General features: G+C 37.6%; 1 protein-coding gene across 1 annotated transcript in view; it reads left to right on the forward strand.

The window, feature by feature from the left end:
- The first annotated feature begins 414 nt into the window (after positions 1-414).
- The window catches only part of PPP2R5C (protein phosphatase 2, regulatory subunit B', gamma), a 25,030-nt gene continuing 6,694 nt past the window's right edge, over positions 415-18,750 (forward strand). Inside the window, exons 1-11 of the mRNA XM_010193458.1 lie at positions 415-622; positions 7,304-7,414; positions 7,983-8,075; positions 8,161-8,291; positions 10,600-10,659; positions 11,635-11,743; positions 13,124-13,177; positions 14,641-14,811; positions 15,510-15,637; positions 16,734-16,835; positions 17,956-18,028. Of these exons, the coding sequence (XP_010191760.1) occupies positions 554-622; positions 7,304-7,414; positions 7,983-8,075; positions 8,161-8,291; positions 10,600-10,659; positions 11,635-11,743; positions 13,124-13,177; positions 14,641-14,811; positions 15,510-15,637; positions 16,734-16,835; positions 17,956-18,028 (1,101 nt within the window). The 5' untranslated portion in view covers positions 415-553. The remainder of the gene's footprint in view (positions 623-7,303; positions 7,415-7,982; positions 8,076-8,160; positions 8,292-10,599; positions 10,660-11,634; positions 11,744-13,123; positions 13,178-14,640; positions 14,812-15,509; positions 15,638-16,733; positions 16,836-17,955; positions 18,029-18,750) is intronic.

An 18,750-nucleotide genomic window follows, 5' to 3' on the forward strand; every position in this document is an offset into this window, starting at 1 on the left:
AATCTTGAGTAGTTTTGCTGTGTCCAGATGTGGTTACTGCAGCCCTGATGGTAAAACGGGCTTAAATCTAATGCTGAAACTGAAGATCCACCCATTTATCTCTTAATATTAAAACCCCAGAGTATTTCTGCAAATGTGGTGTAATATTCTTCAAGCAAACTGAGCTGTCTGGGGAATTCCAAGTCCGTGTTATTTCCATGCAGGACCTATTTCTGGCAAAGGCAAATGTGCATCACTGGTGTGGTTTTTGTTAAATCATCCCATCCTGTACGGAGTATTTTACTGGGTCCATCCCCTGCACTGTTGTATGCCTGCAAGTTGTTTGAAAATTCAGAAAGTTTGCTCATAGTCTTAGGAAGTAAAAACAGGGAGATTAAAGTCCACTACAATCTAATTTATAACCCATTATTTTCATTTTTCAGATGTTCCTCCTGCTGATCAAGAAAAGCTTTTTATCCAGAAGCTACGACAATGTTGCGTACTTTTTGACTTTGTTTCTGATCCACTAAGTGACCTGAAGTGGAAGGAAGTAAAACGGGCAGCTTTAAGTGAAATGGTAGAATATATCACACACAATCGCAATGTGATTACAGAACCTATTTACCCTGAAGTAGTACATATGGTGAGTGATGAAATGAAAGTATTCTGAATTTTATTGTTTAAATTTACTATTGCTTCCTCAGCTGTATCAGTTTATCTTAAGAAATCTTACTGAAATCTTCAAAAATAGATTGGGGTGAATTTTTCAGGAGAGGATAAAGCAGCGCATCTTTAACGTGAATATGAACTCAGTTGAATTTTGAGGTCCTCCTACGAATCAGAGACTTTAAAGCTTCTTGAAAGGTTCTGAGGATTTATAGTATGGAAGATGCTGCTTATTCTGAACATTGCTTGTTATCTAAATCAGCCATAAGTGTTTACTGATATAGGAGTTATTTTCATGAGTATGTGAGGATTACAGATAACTCTAGGTGTCAAATGTGTACACAAAGCATTGAGGATGGCTACTGAGGAGATGTGGGATCATGGCTTCTCCTGTGTCTTGGTATCTTATTGATATCTCTTGATACCCTATTTATATCTTACTTTGCTATTTGCTTGGTTTGAAATATTTGACACTGGTATAAGGGGAATTATGACAGAATAAACTTGCAGAGGCTCACTTTAGGTAAGCTGGAGTTCACGATGAGTTCTTGAATATCTGTGTTTATGATATGAATATCATCGGTGTTTGCTCGGCATAAAAACTCTCAACTGCCCAGAGTTTCCTAACTTTTGCCCTATGTGCATACATTGTTTTCCTCCATCCTAGAATACATTTGGCTGAGGAGCATATACGCTTCATTCACGTTCAGATGCAACTAACAGTAGTAAAGTCTGCACGTGGGTCAGTTTAATAAATCTCAGTGTAGAATTTGGCTGCTGTTTTAATTGCTGGTGTTGTGGGAGCGCACAGCATCTGCTTGGCGATTCTCTTGGTGAATTTAAAATGCTTTTTGTGGGCAAGGTTCTGAAGGGCGAGGGGTTTCCTTGCATGGGACTCATACAGCGCTGTGACAGCACTGTCAGTGAAGGCACCTGGAACAGCATTTTGAGGTTACATTCAGGTTTTTTTAGGCTGCTTTTATGGAAACAGTTTTTCTTCAGTCATCTGTGTTGAAATAACTGTATTCCTCCTGCATTGTCAACCTCGCTCTTTCAGACATGTATATGAGGTGGACTTCTGTTAAGTTCTAGCAGTGGATTTGAGTGAACTGTGTGGATTTTAAGGAAAAATCCATCTATTGTCTATGTGTACTTTAAAACTTTCAAGAGACATTGATAAGTTTTGTTAATTAGTATGTAGTTAATATGGCTGCTACTGGTATATTACTAATGAATAGTGTTTTCAGTAAAATTATGAGTAATTAAGAAATACTCCAATTTTGAGAGTGGTTCTTGGTTTAGAAAGTTTGTGGAGTTGATGTTTTAATTCTTAGGCCAACTTTTACTGTACCATTCTGTTAATTTTCTCAATTTCAAGATTGCTCATTTATATGTGAGTATTTACATAGATTCTGTATATGCATATATGTGTGTTTGTCTAATATTTGTTTGGTTTTGTTAACGTATTTTCTTGGCCAAACGCTTAGGGCAATGAATTTCACAATGAATTTAATATTTCACGTTATCTATTTGAGACTAATAAATATTTTTGCTTTGCAATAGCTTCAAATCTTCTTTCTGTCTGATAAAAGCAGCATCTGCCTTATCTGGGGGTTCTTCATCCTTTATAATTCTAGTGCTTGTGTCATGTCCATGCACTCCGCCCTTCTTTTTCTGTTTCAGGTGTCTCAGGCTAATTTAGAGTAAGATTTATCCGTAAGATGTATACTCATCTATTGGTTAATTCAATTATTTAATGTTAATCATAAGTCTGCTTTTCAAGAGATGAGAGAAATTAATTTCTATTAACTATTTTTGTCTTGGTTTGATTAGTGTCAGAGCAGGAACTTAGCTCTCCTCAAAACTGTTAAGACACAGTCGGATGTCTTGTAAATATAAATTATAAGTTTAGGGTTTATATCAGATATATGTAAATATAAGTTTAAGGTTTATATTGGATTATATCTTTTTTTAAGAGGGGCTGTGAAAGTGAATCCCAATGTGAATATTCACGCACCAACCTGCCAGGGGTGCTGAGGAGAGTGGTTGTGGAGCTCCAGGGAGAAAGTAGATCAAAAACTTGTATAAATGTGGCTTGCTTATTTCTGTAGCTCTCAAATAATTTCTTTGGTGGTGGTGATGAAGTGCTTGTGGATGTTAAATTAACATTTTTGTGAAGTATATAGGCTAATATTACTTTTAAATTTGATTATATATAGGATTAGATCTCATTTTATAACTAGGTAATTTCAGCGACTGAAGCAGTTTTCACTGCAACTTCTCATGCATTATGAAGATGAAATTACATACTCAGTTATACACATGGGAAAGCTGGTTTTTTTCCTGTTTTGAGGGATTTTGTGAGTGTGGAGTGGTTTAGGGGTTTGGTGGTGTTTTTTTTTTTTACTCTGATCTTTGGTCTAAAATAAGAGATGTTACTGTCAATAAAAGTGACTCTATTTAGCTGTTAGGATGGCTTTACTCATGTGAACATAGAAGGCCCAGGCTTTCAGATGCAGAGCTTGTCCTTCAGAGCTGTTCATGTCAGGCTTCACTTGGGCTGCTCACAGAAAATGTAATATTTCTGGTGTGCATTTGAATCACAGAGTCACTGAGGTTGGAAGAGACCTCTAAGATGATCGAGTCCAATGTGAACACAACCCCACTATGGCCACTAAACCATGTCCCCAAGTGCCACATCCACACGGTTTGTGAACCCCTGCAGGGATGGGGACTCCACCACTGCCCTGGGCAGCCCCTGCCAGGCCCTGAGAACCAGAAATTTCTCCTCAGATCCAACCTAACCCTGCCCTGGCACAACTTGAGGCCTTTTCCTCTCATCCCATTGCTTCTTCCTTGGGAGCAGAGCCTGACCCTCCCTCGCTCCCCCCTCCTGTCAGGGGCTGCAGAGGGGATAAGGTCTCCCCTCACCTCCTCTTCTCCACTTGAACCCCCCAGCTCCCTCATTGCTCCCCAGCATTCAGCTGCTCCAGACCCCTCCCCAGCTCTGTTGCCCTTCTCTGCCCACGCTCCAGCCCCTCAATGTCCTTCTGGGAGTGAGGGGCCCAAAACTGACCCCAGGATTTGAGGTTTGGCCTCAGCAGTGCCCAGCACAGGGGATGATCCCTGCCCTGCTCCTGCTGCCCACAGCAGTGCTGGGACAGCCCAGGGTGGTGTTGGCCGCCTTGGCCACCTGGGCACTGCTGGCTCGTGGTCATGGGTGTCAACCAGCACCCCCAGGTCCTTTTCTGCCTGGCAGCTCCAGTCACTTGTCCCTAATCCTGTAGCATCCATGGGGTTGTTGTGACCCAAGTGCAGACCCCGGCACTTGGCCTTTTTGAACCTCACATGATTGACCTCAGCCCATGGATCCAGCCTTGAAAATGTTCTCTGGTGTTGTACAAAATGGACCACCAGGACAAAACAAGGTGCATATCTGCAATTACAGCAAGCATTTGACAGAAGGGTAAAGGCCTCACTGACATTAATTCATTTTAGGTTTTCCTAAATTTCAGTGGCTTAATAGAGGATTTCAGGTTTGTGCCTTCACTGAGCGGTGCCACACCTTGATTTGAGCAGATTTGTGTTCTGTTGGTCCAGGATATAAAACACAAAACTGATCAAATCAGACTTCAGTGGTTCATGGAACAAATTATTTTGGTTTTGGGGTTTAACTCTTTCAATTTCATATTCTTAAAAGTAAAAAAAAATAAAAAATAAAAAATAAAACATTGTACCTGACACCTTCCATGACCTGGCTTTTTTTCTTTATTGCAATAACCGGCAACCTTCTCACCTAGAAAAGTCTGGTTATTCGTCGATGTGCTAAACAGCCTTAGCAAGTTTTACATTTCCAATTCAGTCTTCCTGGGTTTGTTTTCTTGGGAAACCATTGATCGTTGTCAATATTCTCTGTATTTTTTGGTGCCAGGCTTGGTCTGTATCAGACCTACATCCGAGTTGCTGCAGTGAAGGCACATCCTGAAGGAAACCAGAGCATCAGGATGACTTTTCCATGGTTGGGAATGTGATGTAATCATTGCAGATTTAGCTGATGCAGTTTGCTACTGCCTCCCACTGTCTGCTCTGCCATCTGTCCCAGTTAATAGGGAATTTACAGCGTTCTTTTCAACTGAGTGGAGGTGTTAATGAGAAAAAGGCAGAATGGGAAGAGGAAAATGTGGCATTTGGTTGCTTTTCCCAGAATCCCACCAAAAATGGGTGGGATAAATTCCTCTGCCAAAGTAGCATCTTTGAACTGAGACAGCCTAAATTTTCAGGTTTTGAGGAATCTTCAAATGATCAGCAAGAAAGCTTTGATGCTATTTAAAAAAAAAACACCAACCAACCAAACTGAAAAATAAACTGAGTACAACAACCTGAGAAAAGAATAGAAATGTGTGTATGGTGTTATCTGGGATGGAATTTGGACATAAAGACTGAAATGGTGGCATAAATAATAGATTTTAAATGTGATATTGGAGTAAACATTGCATTTTGAATAGCTAGTTTAAGTAAATTTCAATGTGTAGGTTGTAGGGTTTTTTCCTTAAACTGAGCTTGTTGAAAGCATAGGAAGCCTTCAGCTGACGAAGTAAATAAAATGCTGTTTTGCATCCTCAAATGAGACACTCGGTTCACTGCAAGTTCCTAAGTTTCATTTAGCCTTTTGCAGAGAATTGTCTTTCTTCTGGCAAAAAAAATCAGCTTTTCTGCCCCGCTGTCTCTTATTTTACCAAACTTTGGAAACATATTCTCAGATTTTCACCTAAATGCTCCTCCAATCTGTTACAGCAATAAAATATCAATAATAATGTGTAGGTTAACTCTTAACCAGGGCTTGGGGTAAGCTCCCCATTCAGCACAGCCACAGTTCTCCTTGAAGCAAATGTTTACCTAAAGTTACTCTAAAATACCTTTATTTTTATAAAGCACAAAATATTGTGTGTATTTGAAAGCAGAATTTACTTGAGTGTTGTAAGTAGGAATAGACTTAAAGATAATTTCTTGACGGAGCCCAGTATGCTCAGTGGTTCCTAAGGGTTAGGACAGCACACCACGGTGCTTTTGTTTTGGCATTTTCTCATCGTTTTTGCAGTGTTTTGCTGCTGAGAAACCAAGGCATTTGTCTCAAAGGAGCATTTTGAAGTCGTGGAGGCAGTTTGGGACCATATGCTAATTAAAATTGATCTTTATTTTCTGTTATTCTCTACAACAATAAGTTTACACTGCCTGATACTCATTTGATGATGAGAAAATAACAAGAAAATCTCTATTGGGTGCATTTACGAGGCTAAATAGGTTATGTTTTTCTACTTGCTCAGCAATTTGGTTGTCTCCTACCAACATCTGCCCTACATATACTATGCTGGATTGCAAGTGGAACTGAGGAATGAGTCTTTTTTTCAGTACTGGAAGCCGTCGCTGTCTTACATACACAAATGTGTGCTTTTTTAGATTTCTCTTATTGGCGCATACGGAAGTGGTTTCCTCCCAATTTACTCACTAAAGTTTTAGTTATTAATTCCTCATTAATGATGGACACCCATTCAGATCACTAGCTGGTTGTTCCTTTCTTATCCACCCGAGATTTTGCTGAATTTAGGTGGAGAATTTAGGATTCGCAGATATTTTAAATCTTAGCACCGTTCTAGGTACGGTTGCTCTTGAGAACGCCTGCTAAATTAATCCCAAAAATCATGTGAGATTTATTTTTTCAGCCAACAAATGGTGTTTTACATTGCATTTGTGAGGATGTGCATTGTATACCTTGATATAAATGTAATTCTCTTTAATTATATGTGTTTATTTTTAAAAATCAAGCTCCATACATTCAGAGATTAGGTTGTTTTGACTAGAACAGGACCTTGTAAAAAAGTTTCCTGTCCATATGAATGGGAATGGGTTTTTTTCATCTTTATTAGGGACTTTAAAACTCTTTTACTGTAAAAGGGCTTTGTGAAGAGCACTACTTTGGTTCATACGCGGTGTGAATGTGCACTTACACAAGCATTTGGAAAATATCATTTATCTTATCTATATCACCACCTTGAACAGTGTTTCATCCTTTAGTCTGCTCCCTTCCGTGAGGATGCAAATGGTTTTCAGGGGTTTGAGAATTCAAATGAAGAGAAAGATTAAAGGGTTAGGATGTGCGTTTCTCCCCCCAGGATGTCAGCTCGATGGACCTGGTTTAAGAAAAACACCACTAAGAGAAGGGAGGGAGCAATTAGGTTTTTGAAGTGTTTCTCTGTGCGTGTACCCACGGTGTGAAATGAAGCTGGTAATATTTTACAGAGGAGAACGGTTGTGAGTAATCTTTGTTTCGCAGCTCTGCCTCCCACTTCTGCAGGTTGTTGCAAGGCCCTTGTAAAGTGAATGTATCTATAAAAAATGTTTATGTAGAGATCTTGTATACACGTGCTTGGGCTTTTAAAATGTGTGTGTAAATAGATCAGGGCAATATCCTCATAAAACGTGTCCTGACGGCAGGTTTGTGCTGCTGGAAATGTCTTCTTCAAGTCGGACATCTATAAAGAAGAATAAATGTACCTCACTATTGTTTGAACTGCTGGGTTGTATAGCTTGTATTTTTCCATATAGTAATTAAAATAGTTAATATAAGGAGTTCTCAGTCAAAATTAACGTGTGATTTCAGTTTGCAGTTAATATGTTTCGAACATTACCGCCATCTTCCAATCCGACGGGAGCAGAATTTGACCCAGAGGAAGATGAACCAACCCTAGAAGCTGCATGGCCTCATCTACAGGTATTCGAGGAGGACGAGGAAGTCATAGTCTAACAGAATTTTGATATTAGTCATTTATTCACTCAAATAATTTAGGTTATGTGTTTATCTCAAGTAAATTACGTTTCTCTACAATATTTAAAATATTTCTTGAATTTAAACTGATAATTCTTTTAAAAAATTCCAGTATGTTAGAGGTTCAAGGCTCGTTCCTTGTGATGCAGATGTAACCGCTGTGATTTTAAATGAGCTTCAGTTTGTCCCTGGGAATGCTTTGATGTGACTGTGGCACAGCCTTGGCTTTCAGAGGTGCTGTGACAAACAGAGAATTTTCTAAACACGTCCTTCTGATGAATATTAGATTACAGAGTGCCACTGCAGTCAAATCTGGTGATGGAGCTCTGCAGAATTTCAATGCAGTTTCAAGAACTTTGTCAGGAAATGAAGAGCAAAGCTTTTACTCTGATACGTAAATAAAAATACAGTGCAGTTCTGAGCAAGTAATTAGTAATTTTGGTAAATGTGCTGCTTGTAAATCGGTTTCTTGTTTGAAAGACTAATACTGTTTCTCTTTGGTTTTTTTTTTCAGCTTGTTTATGAATTTTTCTTAAGGTTTTTAGAATCTCCAGATTTCCAACCTAATATAGCTAAGAAATATATTGATCAGAAGTTTGTATTACAGGTGAGGTAACAAAAGACTTCAAGCTCTAAATTCTTCTGCAGTGCATTAGATTCAAGTAAAGTGCATCTCTCTTCTCTCTCGGCAGCTTTTAGAGCTCTTTGACAGCGAAGACCCTCGCGAAAGAGATTTTCTTAAAACAACTCTTCACAGAATATACGGGAAATTCTTAGGCTTAAGAGCTTACATCCGGAAACAAATTAATAATATATTTTATAGGTATGTCAGTACCTCTGTGTTAATGTGTATGTGGTCAGCTATGCAACTCCAAATACTGCATTGCTAGCAATTTTTAAAATTCTTAGTAAATTTATACTCCACATTGCTACACCTAACAAGAATTAATACCAGTCTGGGAGATTGAAATTAGAGAAGTCCTGCGTGAAATTTGGCAGCTGAGATTTGAATTGTGTATGATTCAGTGAGTGCTTTTCTTCCCTCAGAACTGAGATGTACCAATTAGGGCTCATGAAATATTTTTTTTAATTGCCATAGAATAATCTGTAGTGTTATCACCAATAAGAAGAAATATTAAGATGAGAAACTAATCCCCTGTATTACCAGAGGTCTTGAGAAGTGTGTTTTTACTGCTGTTATAGCAAGTGTGAATGCAAGATTATGGTGCCTGCTTTTACTCTTCTAGTTTTATTTCACTTTTCTACAAATAACTGTTTGATATCAGTTTTACACTCCTTCCACCGTGCTTCCCTTTCTCTCTGCCACTGTTTTCACCCAAAAACCCATGTACGATGCTGCCCTCTTTACAAAATAGCAAAGAGCTGCCACGTAGCCAGTGCCATCTCCTGCCTGGCACCCAGCAGCACCAGCTGTAGAGGGAGCTTCTCCTCTGGCTGTGGGAACAACTGAGCCTTTACAAGAGATACAGAGGGGCTACTTTCAAATAATTAAAATAATTAGTAAGCCTTTGCAGTCTTAAAGACAACGGCTCTTGGCTGGACGTGGCATGGGCCAGTGTACCCTAAGGGAAAAAGTACAGGTGCAGCTCTCAAACAAAGAGACACTTTTTTCCAAAAAAGGATGTCTTAAAATAAAATTAATTTCAAAATATATAATTTTGTAAAATATCTGAACCAGATGGTGCAACAACATATTGTAATACACTTTTGAGCAGTGTTTTTGTTTGCCACTTATTGCACTTTATTTTCAGGGGTATAATGGAAGCCAGGTCTTGAAACACAGATAGTTCTGGGGAAAGGCTAAGAAATGGTCATTTTGTTAGGTCAGCTTTGCAATAGTTGATATAAAAATATGTTTCTAATCTGAAATAGATACAGGAAAATAAAACTAATTATGTTATGATTAATTTTCACTGCAGAGACTATTATTTCCTATCAAGTTGTAGGAAAACAAAAATTAAACAGGAAACCTCACTTAGTTGTATAATGTTTAGGAGCTAGAGGTAGAAACATTTAATATCGAAATATAAACTGTATTTCCTGGATATGAGCACCAGGGAGGAAAGTTGAAACAACTTTTGCCTTGATTTAGTGGATTGTACATAAGCTCTTAAAATATATTCAAAGTATTTCCTTTTCTTATGCTTTTCCCTGCAAGTCTTCAGTTTGTTACTGCGTTTACCTAAGAACCGTGTGGTTTTCATTTGTCTTTCAGTCACTGACCACAACTGCATGAATTCTGTCCCCATAGTATATGAATCTTACTTTTTTCCAAATGTAAAATATACTTTAAAAGAAAAAAAAAATCATAAAACCAATGTGTTCTGTTAATTCAGTCCAAAGCTTTTCATAACACTGTCTTTAGTTTTGCTTGGAGTTGTTCTCAATTATATGATAAGGGTCTTTAAGGAGAAAAAACAGTGACATCAAATACTGCGGATTAAAAGTAGCTGTTGATACGTTGGTCTAGGACAAATTTTCAAGCAGAAAAATATTTTCTAATGAGGGAAATTATTTTCTGATAGGTGTAAAAGTACTTGCAAAATACGTGAACTTTCTCAATAAATTTACGCTTGAGCAATTGGGAAGGAGGGTGGAAAAGTGATTTCCTAGTAAATTACAGGGCTCTAGCAAGAAAATTCAGGAAAATGTGACTTCCTCTGTTTATTACAGAGCTTTTGTATGCACAGAAGTCTGTAATGCCAAAGAGCTTTTTAGCTCCATCAGCAGTAACTACTTGAACAAAGTCACTTGAAGGTTGAGTCCTGGCATTTGCTTAGGCCAGGTGCTCTTGTGTTATTTTAATGTTTCAAGCCTTGTTTGCTGGGTTCAATTTTGCATTATTAAAATGGCATTGGAAAATTATGATTGGGAAAAGCTGGAGTGCGTGCTGCGCTGGTAAATGTGGGAGAAAAGAGCAAGCGAGTGGGAAGGCTGAAAGCAGCTTGATGTGCTGTTAATTTATATTTTCAAGTGTCTTTTCCACTCTGGGTGCCTGTGTGCTTTGCACTGAGTGACTGAAACATGAGAGGCCAAGGCCACCTGTGATGTTAAATGGGGATTTATATCTTGATTCAGCACTAACCGAGTAAAACTTTCTGTTTATTTAGGTTTATTTATGAAACAGAACATCACAACGGCATAGCCGAGTTACTGGAAATACTGGGAAGGTAAGCTGTAGGTTTTTAATTAGACTCGCTTGGTCTTCAATGTAAACTTTAAAATCAAGTTGGGGATTGCAGATTTTTTGGAGACAACATTAACATAACTTCATATCATGTGGCAGAACTGTAATGACGAGAGTAAGTTTTGTGTAAGATTGCAGAAACACTGCGAAAAGTTGAACTCTGTGGCAGCATCTTGGGACGGGAGAGTATTTTACATCTTGCTTTTTAAGTCTTATTTTAAAGCAGAGGATCTTGGTAATTAATATAAAGCAACTACAAATAACGTGATTGGTTGAAAATTTATTCAAAATTCTTTTAACAGCACTGAACACAGAGCAGGGAAACAAAAGCATAGGTCATGAGGCTTCAGAAATGTCCTCTTATTATTCCCATTATAGAGCAAACTTCAGTGATGCATCTGGAAAGCCCTTGAAAGTAAAATTTTACATCCAAAAGCTGATAGCCTCATCAAAACGAGTGGTTTTTATCACATTATTTCTCTGATCCATGCGCCAGCTTTTGGGTTTTATACATGAATAGACTTTAAAAGCTTAGTTAGGTTTATTTTGCAGTATTGCCGTATATTTGCACATAACAATAACGGGTCAGCAAGAGCAGGTTGCTCTGGGTTGTGTCTGGTCAGGCTTGGGGTATTTCCAAGGATGGAGACTCCAGAATCCTTCCAGGCAATGGGTTCCCATGTTTGATCACACTCACAATAAAACGGGCTTTTTTTTTCTTACATTTTTGTTATTTATTTGACTTTTCTATTAACCTGTAATCTTTAGACAACTGCATCAAAATTAAGTAGTCCCTGGTGCATGCTTAGCTTGGAAATTTTTTCTGTTGCATCATTTTCTCCAGGGAATAACAAAAAAAGTGGTATTAAAAGCAAGGATTTTGGTATATCCTGTACAGGAGCACGGGTTTTATATAACTACTGATTTTTTTTAATTTTTCCATTTCTTTCCCTGGCAGCATAATTAATGGATTTGCCTTACCATTAAAAGAAGAGCACAAAATATTCCTATTGAAGGTTTTGTTACCATTGCACAAAGTGAAATCACTCAGTGTCTACCACCCACAGGTCAGTTTGCTTGGGTGCTTTTCATACTGGGGTTCAAGTAAGTTTGACTGGAGAGGACGGGGGGGAAATGTGTGTGTGTGTGTCTGTTTGTGTCTGTGTGTGTATGTGTAGATAAGTAAATCCATTTTTTAAAAAGCCCTGCAATGTTTCTAGATTAAATGCATGAAGTAGTTGGTTAATGCGAGAGTTCTTGATCGGTATGCACACACAGAATTTTTTGGTTATCTTGTTCTTGCCTGTAATGTTTAGACCTACAAAATCTTTGAAAAGTATGGGTTTAGTGAATGTCATCTTTAAACAATTTAAACTACATGGAGAATTTCAGCTGAATTCAGTTTCTTACAACTCTTGATGCTTTGAAAGGAATTGAGCACTTACTAGGACATCGTTATTTAATTGAAAAAGTCTTCTTAGAAGGACACAGGAAACAAAGGGGGCATTTGAGTTGTATCACGCTTCTAAACCAGGTGTATCTTCCCCGTGCTGAGTTCAGCTTCATTCAGAATTCCTGCAGGAGTGGGAAATCATACAGTGTTAGAGGAAAATACAATATTATTGCCATATGCTGAGACTTCCTCAGCAAGAGGTTATTGCACAGCTTTGTTTTTTTTTTAATTTGAAAGGTCAGTGTTTTCTATGTAAGTTCAAGTACTCCCAAGTTTTAAGTACCTTTTCAAAAGATTTATTTTTTAAAAATTTCATTTTCTAATGCTATGAACATAACCCATTGGGGTATGGCCAGGCAGAACTTTCAAGTAGTGCAGACATCTGTGATCACCACCTTTTCCACCTTCCTGAGATGGTCTTTATTTCGTTCCCTTAATTCACAAGTGAATTCCCTACCCCTTAAGCACTTCAAGTGAGTTTGGTGTGTGAAGCACCAGAGTAAAACCACAAAAACTCACATTGAAACAGCGTCAGATACTCAGAAAGGTTTGCTGCTAGGTCCAGATACACACAAAGAAATTCCTGTATTCAAATCAAATTTTCTTTAGTATAATGGAGAACATTACGTGTAATAATCTTTGTACATCCCTCGAATTACTTAGGGATGTTTTAGTAGCAGTCATCAAAAAGAGGAAAGGAATTGGGTTCATCAGCTGAACTTTTGTAAATGGAGAAACATCAGGAAAAATGGTTGAAGAGCTCCTGAGGAGTGCAGGGATCCTCCCATTTCTTTCGGGACTGTTGGGCTATCGAGTGAAAGGGGTGCAGAACTGAAGTTGGTAAATGCTGCGATTCAGCCTCCAATAATTGTTGAAAATGACAGAAAAACGGTTTTTTCTTTGAATTCTGCAATGTTCTCCACTTGTGGTGGTGATTTCAAAGGGTGTTCAGTTTCGCAGTGGGCACTGATACAAATCTCTTCTTTTACTGTAGCTGGCGTACTGTGTAGTTCAGTTTTTAGAAAAGGACAGCACGCTTACAGAACCGGTAAGTGTATCTTGCTATTCTTCTATGTTTTGGACTGTTAATATAATTTCGTCTGTAGGCTCTTTACGGAGGTGTTGGGAACAAAGTATTGATGTGTATTTGTTTAGTTTAGGAAAAGTCAAATATTGAACTGTTTTGATCTATCAAATTCGGTTTTTCCAACAGTTGTTTGAAATGTCCAGAATGAATTAAAGCAACATTAAGAGCTTGCCCCTTACGAACAGACCAGAGTTTATTCTGCTTATTTTGTTCTGGTTGACCGGATATGGGATGGTTGATCCAGAAGCAGTTGAGCCAGAAATTAGCCTGGATTATTAACCTGAAATCTAGTAAAATCATGGATTCCTGGCCCATGGAGCTCCCTAACTGCTGCAGGGCTTTTGAGGCACGTCCTGTTCATTTCTACCACGTTTGGACCATAGACAAAAGCAGACTTTGGTCTGGCTACCCATCGTTGCATAGATAAATACTTGCAGTTGTGCTCGATAGTATATAGTGCTTTGCTTCGTTACACCCAGTATGAAGTAGGGAAGGACTAATGCTTAATCACTACCAAAAGTGCACTTTATTACATTACAGTAATTTCCACTGTAAAATGGAAATGTGACCAAATGAAGTATGCAGCCGAGAGAGAACGCTCTTAACTTGGAGCTTTTTATATTTAAGATATCCATTCTCAGCCGTTGTCGTTCGTGCTATGAGCTCTTGAATTCTCAGCTTTCTTCCAGACAGCGGCCAGGATGTTACGTATTTCCTAGTACAGATCTGAGCTAATGCACATCCAAGTCTGCTTCCCTTTTTGATCCCAAATTAGTACTTGATTACAACACTCTTAAAAAACTTAGCGCATGCATCAGCCAACTACTGTGTTCCCCTTCAAAACTTCCGGTCATTACAAAATAAACAGCTTCAGCGAGCTCGGTAATTAATGGAATAACCTTGAAGAAAGATAAGAGTCTGATTATAGTAAGACAGTCAATTAAATAAAACTCAGCATTTAAGAGCAACATGCCTAGAGTAGTTGGTCACCTGTCAGTTTGGGTATTTATAGTAAACCCTTTCTTAAAATACTATGATTGAACTTAATTTCTTCGTTCTTTTGTTCTTGACTTAATTTCTTGGAAAGAAATTAGAGATTGAAAGCTGCTGTCACTTAAGTGGCACCTGATTTTCCCCATAATATAGTAGCAAATTTCTGCTTTAAATTAGGTGTCAACTTACTTTCTCTTTTCATTATTCTTTTTGAACATACCTTTTAGATGTATAACTCTGTTTTCTGAAGTAGTGTTTTTAGACCTATTCACAATTATTAACACTGAACCATGTCTGATCACTGCTCTCACGTGGGACAAGAAATCTGAGTTTTGTGTTCTGTTTGAAATATTAAACTTCTTAATGAGATAAAATTCAATGGAAGGTAAAGTCAAATTCTCATGGAGATTATATTCGCTTTGTCTCTGCAGGTTGTAATGGCACTGCTGAAATACTGGCCAAAGACTCACAGTCCAAAAGAAGTCATGTTTTTAAATGAACTAGAAGAAATTTTAGATGTCATTGAACCATCTGAATTTGTAAAAGTTATGGAACCTCTTTTCAGACAGCTTGCCAAATGTGTGTCCAGTCCCCACTTCCAGGTCTGTCCTTACTGAATGTACGATAACACAAGGATTTTTCTAAAGCAGACTTGTTAATGGTGTTACCTACTGATACTCACCATAATCAGTTTTATTTGTTACTAAAAATAATCTTCAGTTATAGGTGAAATTTTAGGGATCCAAATGTTAGCTTTATATCTCTGTTATTATTATTGTTATTGTTAATTATTATTATTGATATTGTTATTGCTGGTATTATTACTATTACTATTATTATTACTATGATTACTATTACTATTATCATTACTATTACTATGATTACTATTATCATTACTATTACTATTATTATTATCATTACTATTACCACTACTATTATTACTACCATTACTACTAAAGCTCGCTGTTTTCAGAAGTACCTGCACAATTCCAGTACATAGCGTTTGCATTTCACTGCTTGTGATAGAGTTCTACAAATACTCTTTCTTTGGGGAAACATTTCTTTGCTTGAATTTCAGAGTTCATCAGTTACAGTTTGAATATCAAACATTGCTTTTCTCTGTCAAGCAAAAACCATGTTTCCATCTCTCTTTCCGTCAACTCCATGACTCCCATTTCCACTAGAAAAATCCATACTCAAGTTGCACCTTTACTTACCTTTCTCTTGTATTTGCCAGATGTTTCAAATATTCACTCTTCAAGAGCTTGTCTGAAGAAATGTTTCCTTTTTCATCTCTTAGGTTGCAGAGCGAGCATTATACTACTGGAATAATGAATATATTATGAGTTTAATTAGCGATAACGCAGCAAAGATTTTACCTATCATGTTTCCATCCTTGTACCGGAATTCAAAGACGCATTGGAACAAGTAAGAAACACTTGAACAAATAAAATTCTGCTTGTTTTAGGCTTAGAAGTGGTTCAGATCTTTGAGTTGCCAGTTTGAAGTGTGTTGAGCTGTTTATTTTATGACATAAAGTGGCTGGATAAGGAGGAGACTACTGGTTTTAGGAAATAGGAAGAACTGAGGAACATAGTTTTTCATTAAACAAGAAACAGTGCTTTAGTGCATCTAATCCATGTCGTATTTTCATGAATACAAAGCAAATTTGGCATTAATTTGTAGTTCAGATGTTTAAAGCCTAACTTTGATTTCTGCTCTCTAACCTCTTTGCTGACTTGCATTTCTTCTGTGCTCTAGTGGAATACACTGCAGATCAGGTCACTTTTTTCCTTTCTTTTGTTTTTCCCCTTTTAATTTATTATTTTCTCTTTTCTCATTGACTATTTTCACTTTTTCCCCCTCAATAACACAAATCTTGCACATGAAAACAGCTCTGGTCACAAACAGCTCCTTTCTGCTGCTGTTCCGTATTAACACTCCTACTTGTAACTCCCATGTATGACACAAAGCAATCATTTAACTGATTGCTTTTTTAATTTAATGATCAGCAGTACATTAGAGTGGCGCTGTAAGTTACTCTGTAAAAGTGCTTCATCAACCAGATTATTTTGGTTTAATTTCTCTGATGTTTTCCACTTTTCTAACGCTTTTCTGGGTGTAATTGTGTTGAAGTGAGTGCTGCTGCTCTGTGGCAGTTTTCAGTAAGTTAATCCCATCAAGATCTTTTTAATGTCACCTTGCATTTTCCCTGAATGACCCTAATTTGATTAGTACCAGCTACCAAATTTCAAAACTAGCCCTGTGTTGCTAGATGTAGTATTAAAAATGAAGTTCAAGCATCAAAAGTAGTGCTGGAGAGTAAGAAAACTGCATTCAGAGTTGGTCATTTTGGTATTGGCCCTTTTGAGGGTAAACTGAAACTTCCACTAACCAGTTTTGTTTCCACTTCTGAAACGCTGTAATTTTCCAGTTATGTAGGCTATTGGCTACTGTTGACCAGAAAAAAATAGATTTCACAGTTTAAAGTACTCTGAGTTTCAACCAGAAGTTTTACTTATAGGACAATACATGGCTTGATATACAATGCTCTGAAACTCTTCATGGAGATGAACCAAAAACTGTTCGATGACTGCACACAGCAATTTAAAGCAGAAAAACTGAAGTAAGTTCTCGTGTCCGTGTGTCTGTTCTTGAATAATTTGTTCGGGGTGGTTTAGCTCTGAGAAACTTTGACTTTAGTGGGAACCTGTGCCCGTTGGATTACAGCAGAAAAACTTGACTTGGTGAAACTTCTCATTATATATAAACTTATAAAATCTTCTTAAGAATGGGATGCTTTGTGTAGTCTGACGCTGCTGGGGGTCACCCTTAGAAATTCAGTATTTTTTTTTACTATTAATCATGGAGCCCAGTGTAAGAGATGTATTAAACAGTTTAGATCACATCCTGTGCTTATTTTAGCGCGCTTTATTTACTCAGTGTTATTTAGTGTTGTCACTCAGCTCTTCCCGGAACACTTCCCAGTATTTTTCAGCATTACACTGTGTGTGATTTTTCTAAAAATGACCCCAAATAAAGCTGTTACTCTATTGAAGAATCCTGCAGAGTTTGGTATCTTCTTGCATAGGCCAGCGAGCAGAGCAGGGATTGGGAAACTGGAATTTGCCTGCTTTATGCCCAGAAATGCTGCAGACTTTACGATCTTAAAGTCACTTAATCGGCTGTTCCTCTATTTCCAATTTTGTTTAATAGTCATAATTTTTAAATACATGCAGTGTATTATAAAGCCTCCTAAAGAGAGAAGTCAAAAGCATTGATGGCTTGGCTCTCAGTGGCTGGGGAGCATAGTTAGAAAGAAAGTACTGAAAATACCAGCATTTTACTTTTATTTTTAATTTCACAGTGAACAGGAATTCCTTCAGGTAGTGGCTCAAATTACACACCTGTTTGAAACCAATATACTGGAAGTAGTACAAGGTCTTAGTGTCGATTTATTTGCCCCGAGTATGTACAGTAATTGAAGATAAGCTGGTATCAGCCAGTTTGCTTTCATGAGAAAATAGAAGGTTTTTTTCCCTGATAATGTTGCTTTGCCATCATGGGGTATTGCTATGATGCAAATAATCCTATCAACAGTAAGTGATATTTCGGGCTGAAACCGGCATAGCTCAATTTATTCTGTTGAATTCTTCTAGGGAATTTCTTTATGTTTAAGTATAGAAGTTGTGATGCAAGTTTTACCAAGCTGCTGTTGCCATTTTTGCTTCTAATTTTTCTTTCAGAGAGAAGCTAAAATTGAAGGAACGGGAAGAAGCATGGGTTAAAATAGAAAATCTAGCCAAATCAAATCCCCAGGTATTTAGAAAAGATTAACATCTTCATGCTTAAGTGCTTTAGTTTTGTTAAAGATCAGTGGGGGAAACAGGTCTGATCGTGGAAATAAAGCGATTTCACTAATTGTACTCTGAAAGATATACAATAAAAGTACTTTTAAAATTTGTAACCTTTCTCTTGTGCAAGTAATTATTTTTTTTTTTAAAAAAAAAAGGTTTCTGAAAAGTATGGTATGAAGTACTTTTTCCTTTTCTTATAATAGGAGATAAACTGTATTGCGGTTTGAAAATTGTGCAAAAAATTATGGAAAAATCTAGAGATGCCGTAATTGGTTTCTCTTGAAAAGCTGTTTTGCAAACAATATATTACAAAAGAGATCTTTCTGCAAAGTGTGAGTCCCGACCGCTCAGTTTTCCTCTGTGTCCAGTGGATTAAAGTGATATTTTATGGTCTTGTCTCCTGCATTTGTTCTCCTGCTTGCATTGGTGAACCTGCACCTCAGGTTCCTGAAAAAAGAAAGGAAGGATCCTGTCGGGCATCACTTCATGTACCCAAAATTTTGATAAAGAAACACAGAAAATTCATTATATTGTGAATTTATGGGTGAAGGGGATGATTTGACTTGGTGGGGGTTATTTCCCCTACTTAATTTGCTTGGAGAACGTTGAGTTTTCCTTGATCTCCATCATCGTTTGCTGCTATAGGGGCAAGAAAACCCCAAATATTTCAGTATTTGCAGCAGG

This window comes from Mesitornis unicolor, unplaced genomic scaffold (assembly GCF_000695765.1).
Source record: "Mesitornis unicolor isolate BGI_N332 unplaced genomic scaffold, ASM69576v1 scaffold15291, whole genome shotgun sequence".
In the NCBI taxonomy this organism is placed as follows: Eukaryota; Metazoa; Chordata; class Aves; order Mesitornithiformes; family Mesitornithidae; genus Mesitornis; species Mesitornis unicolor.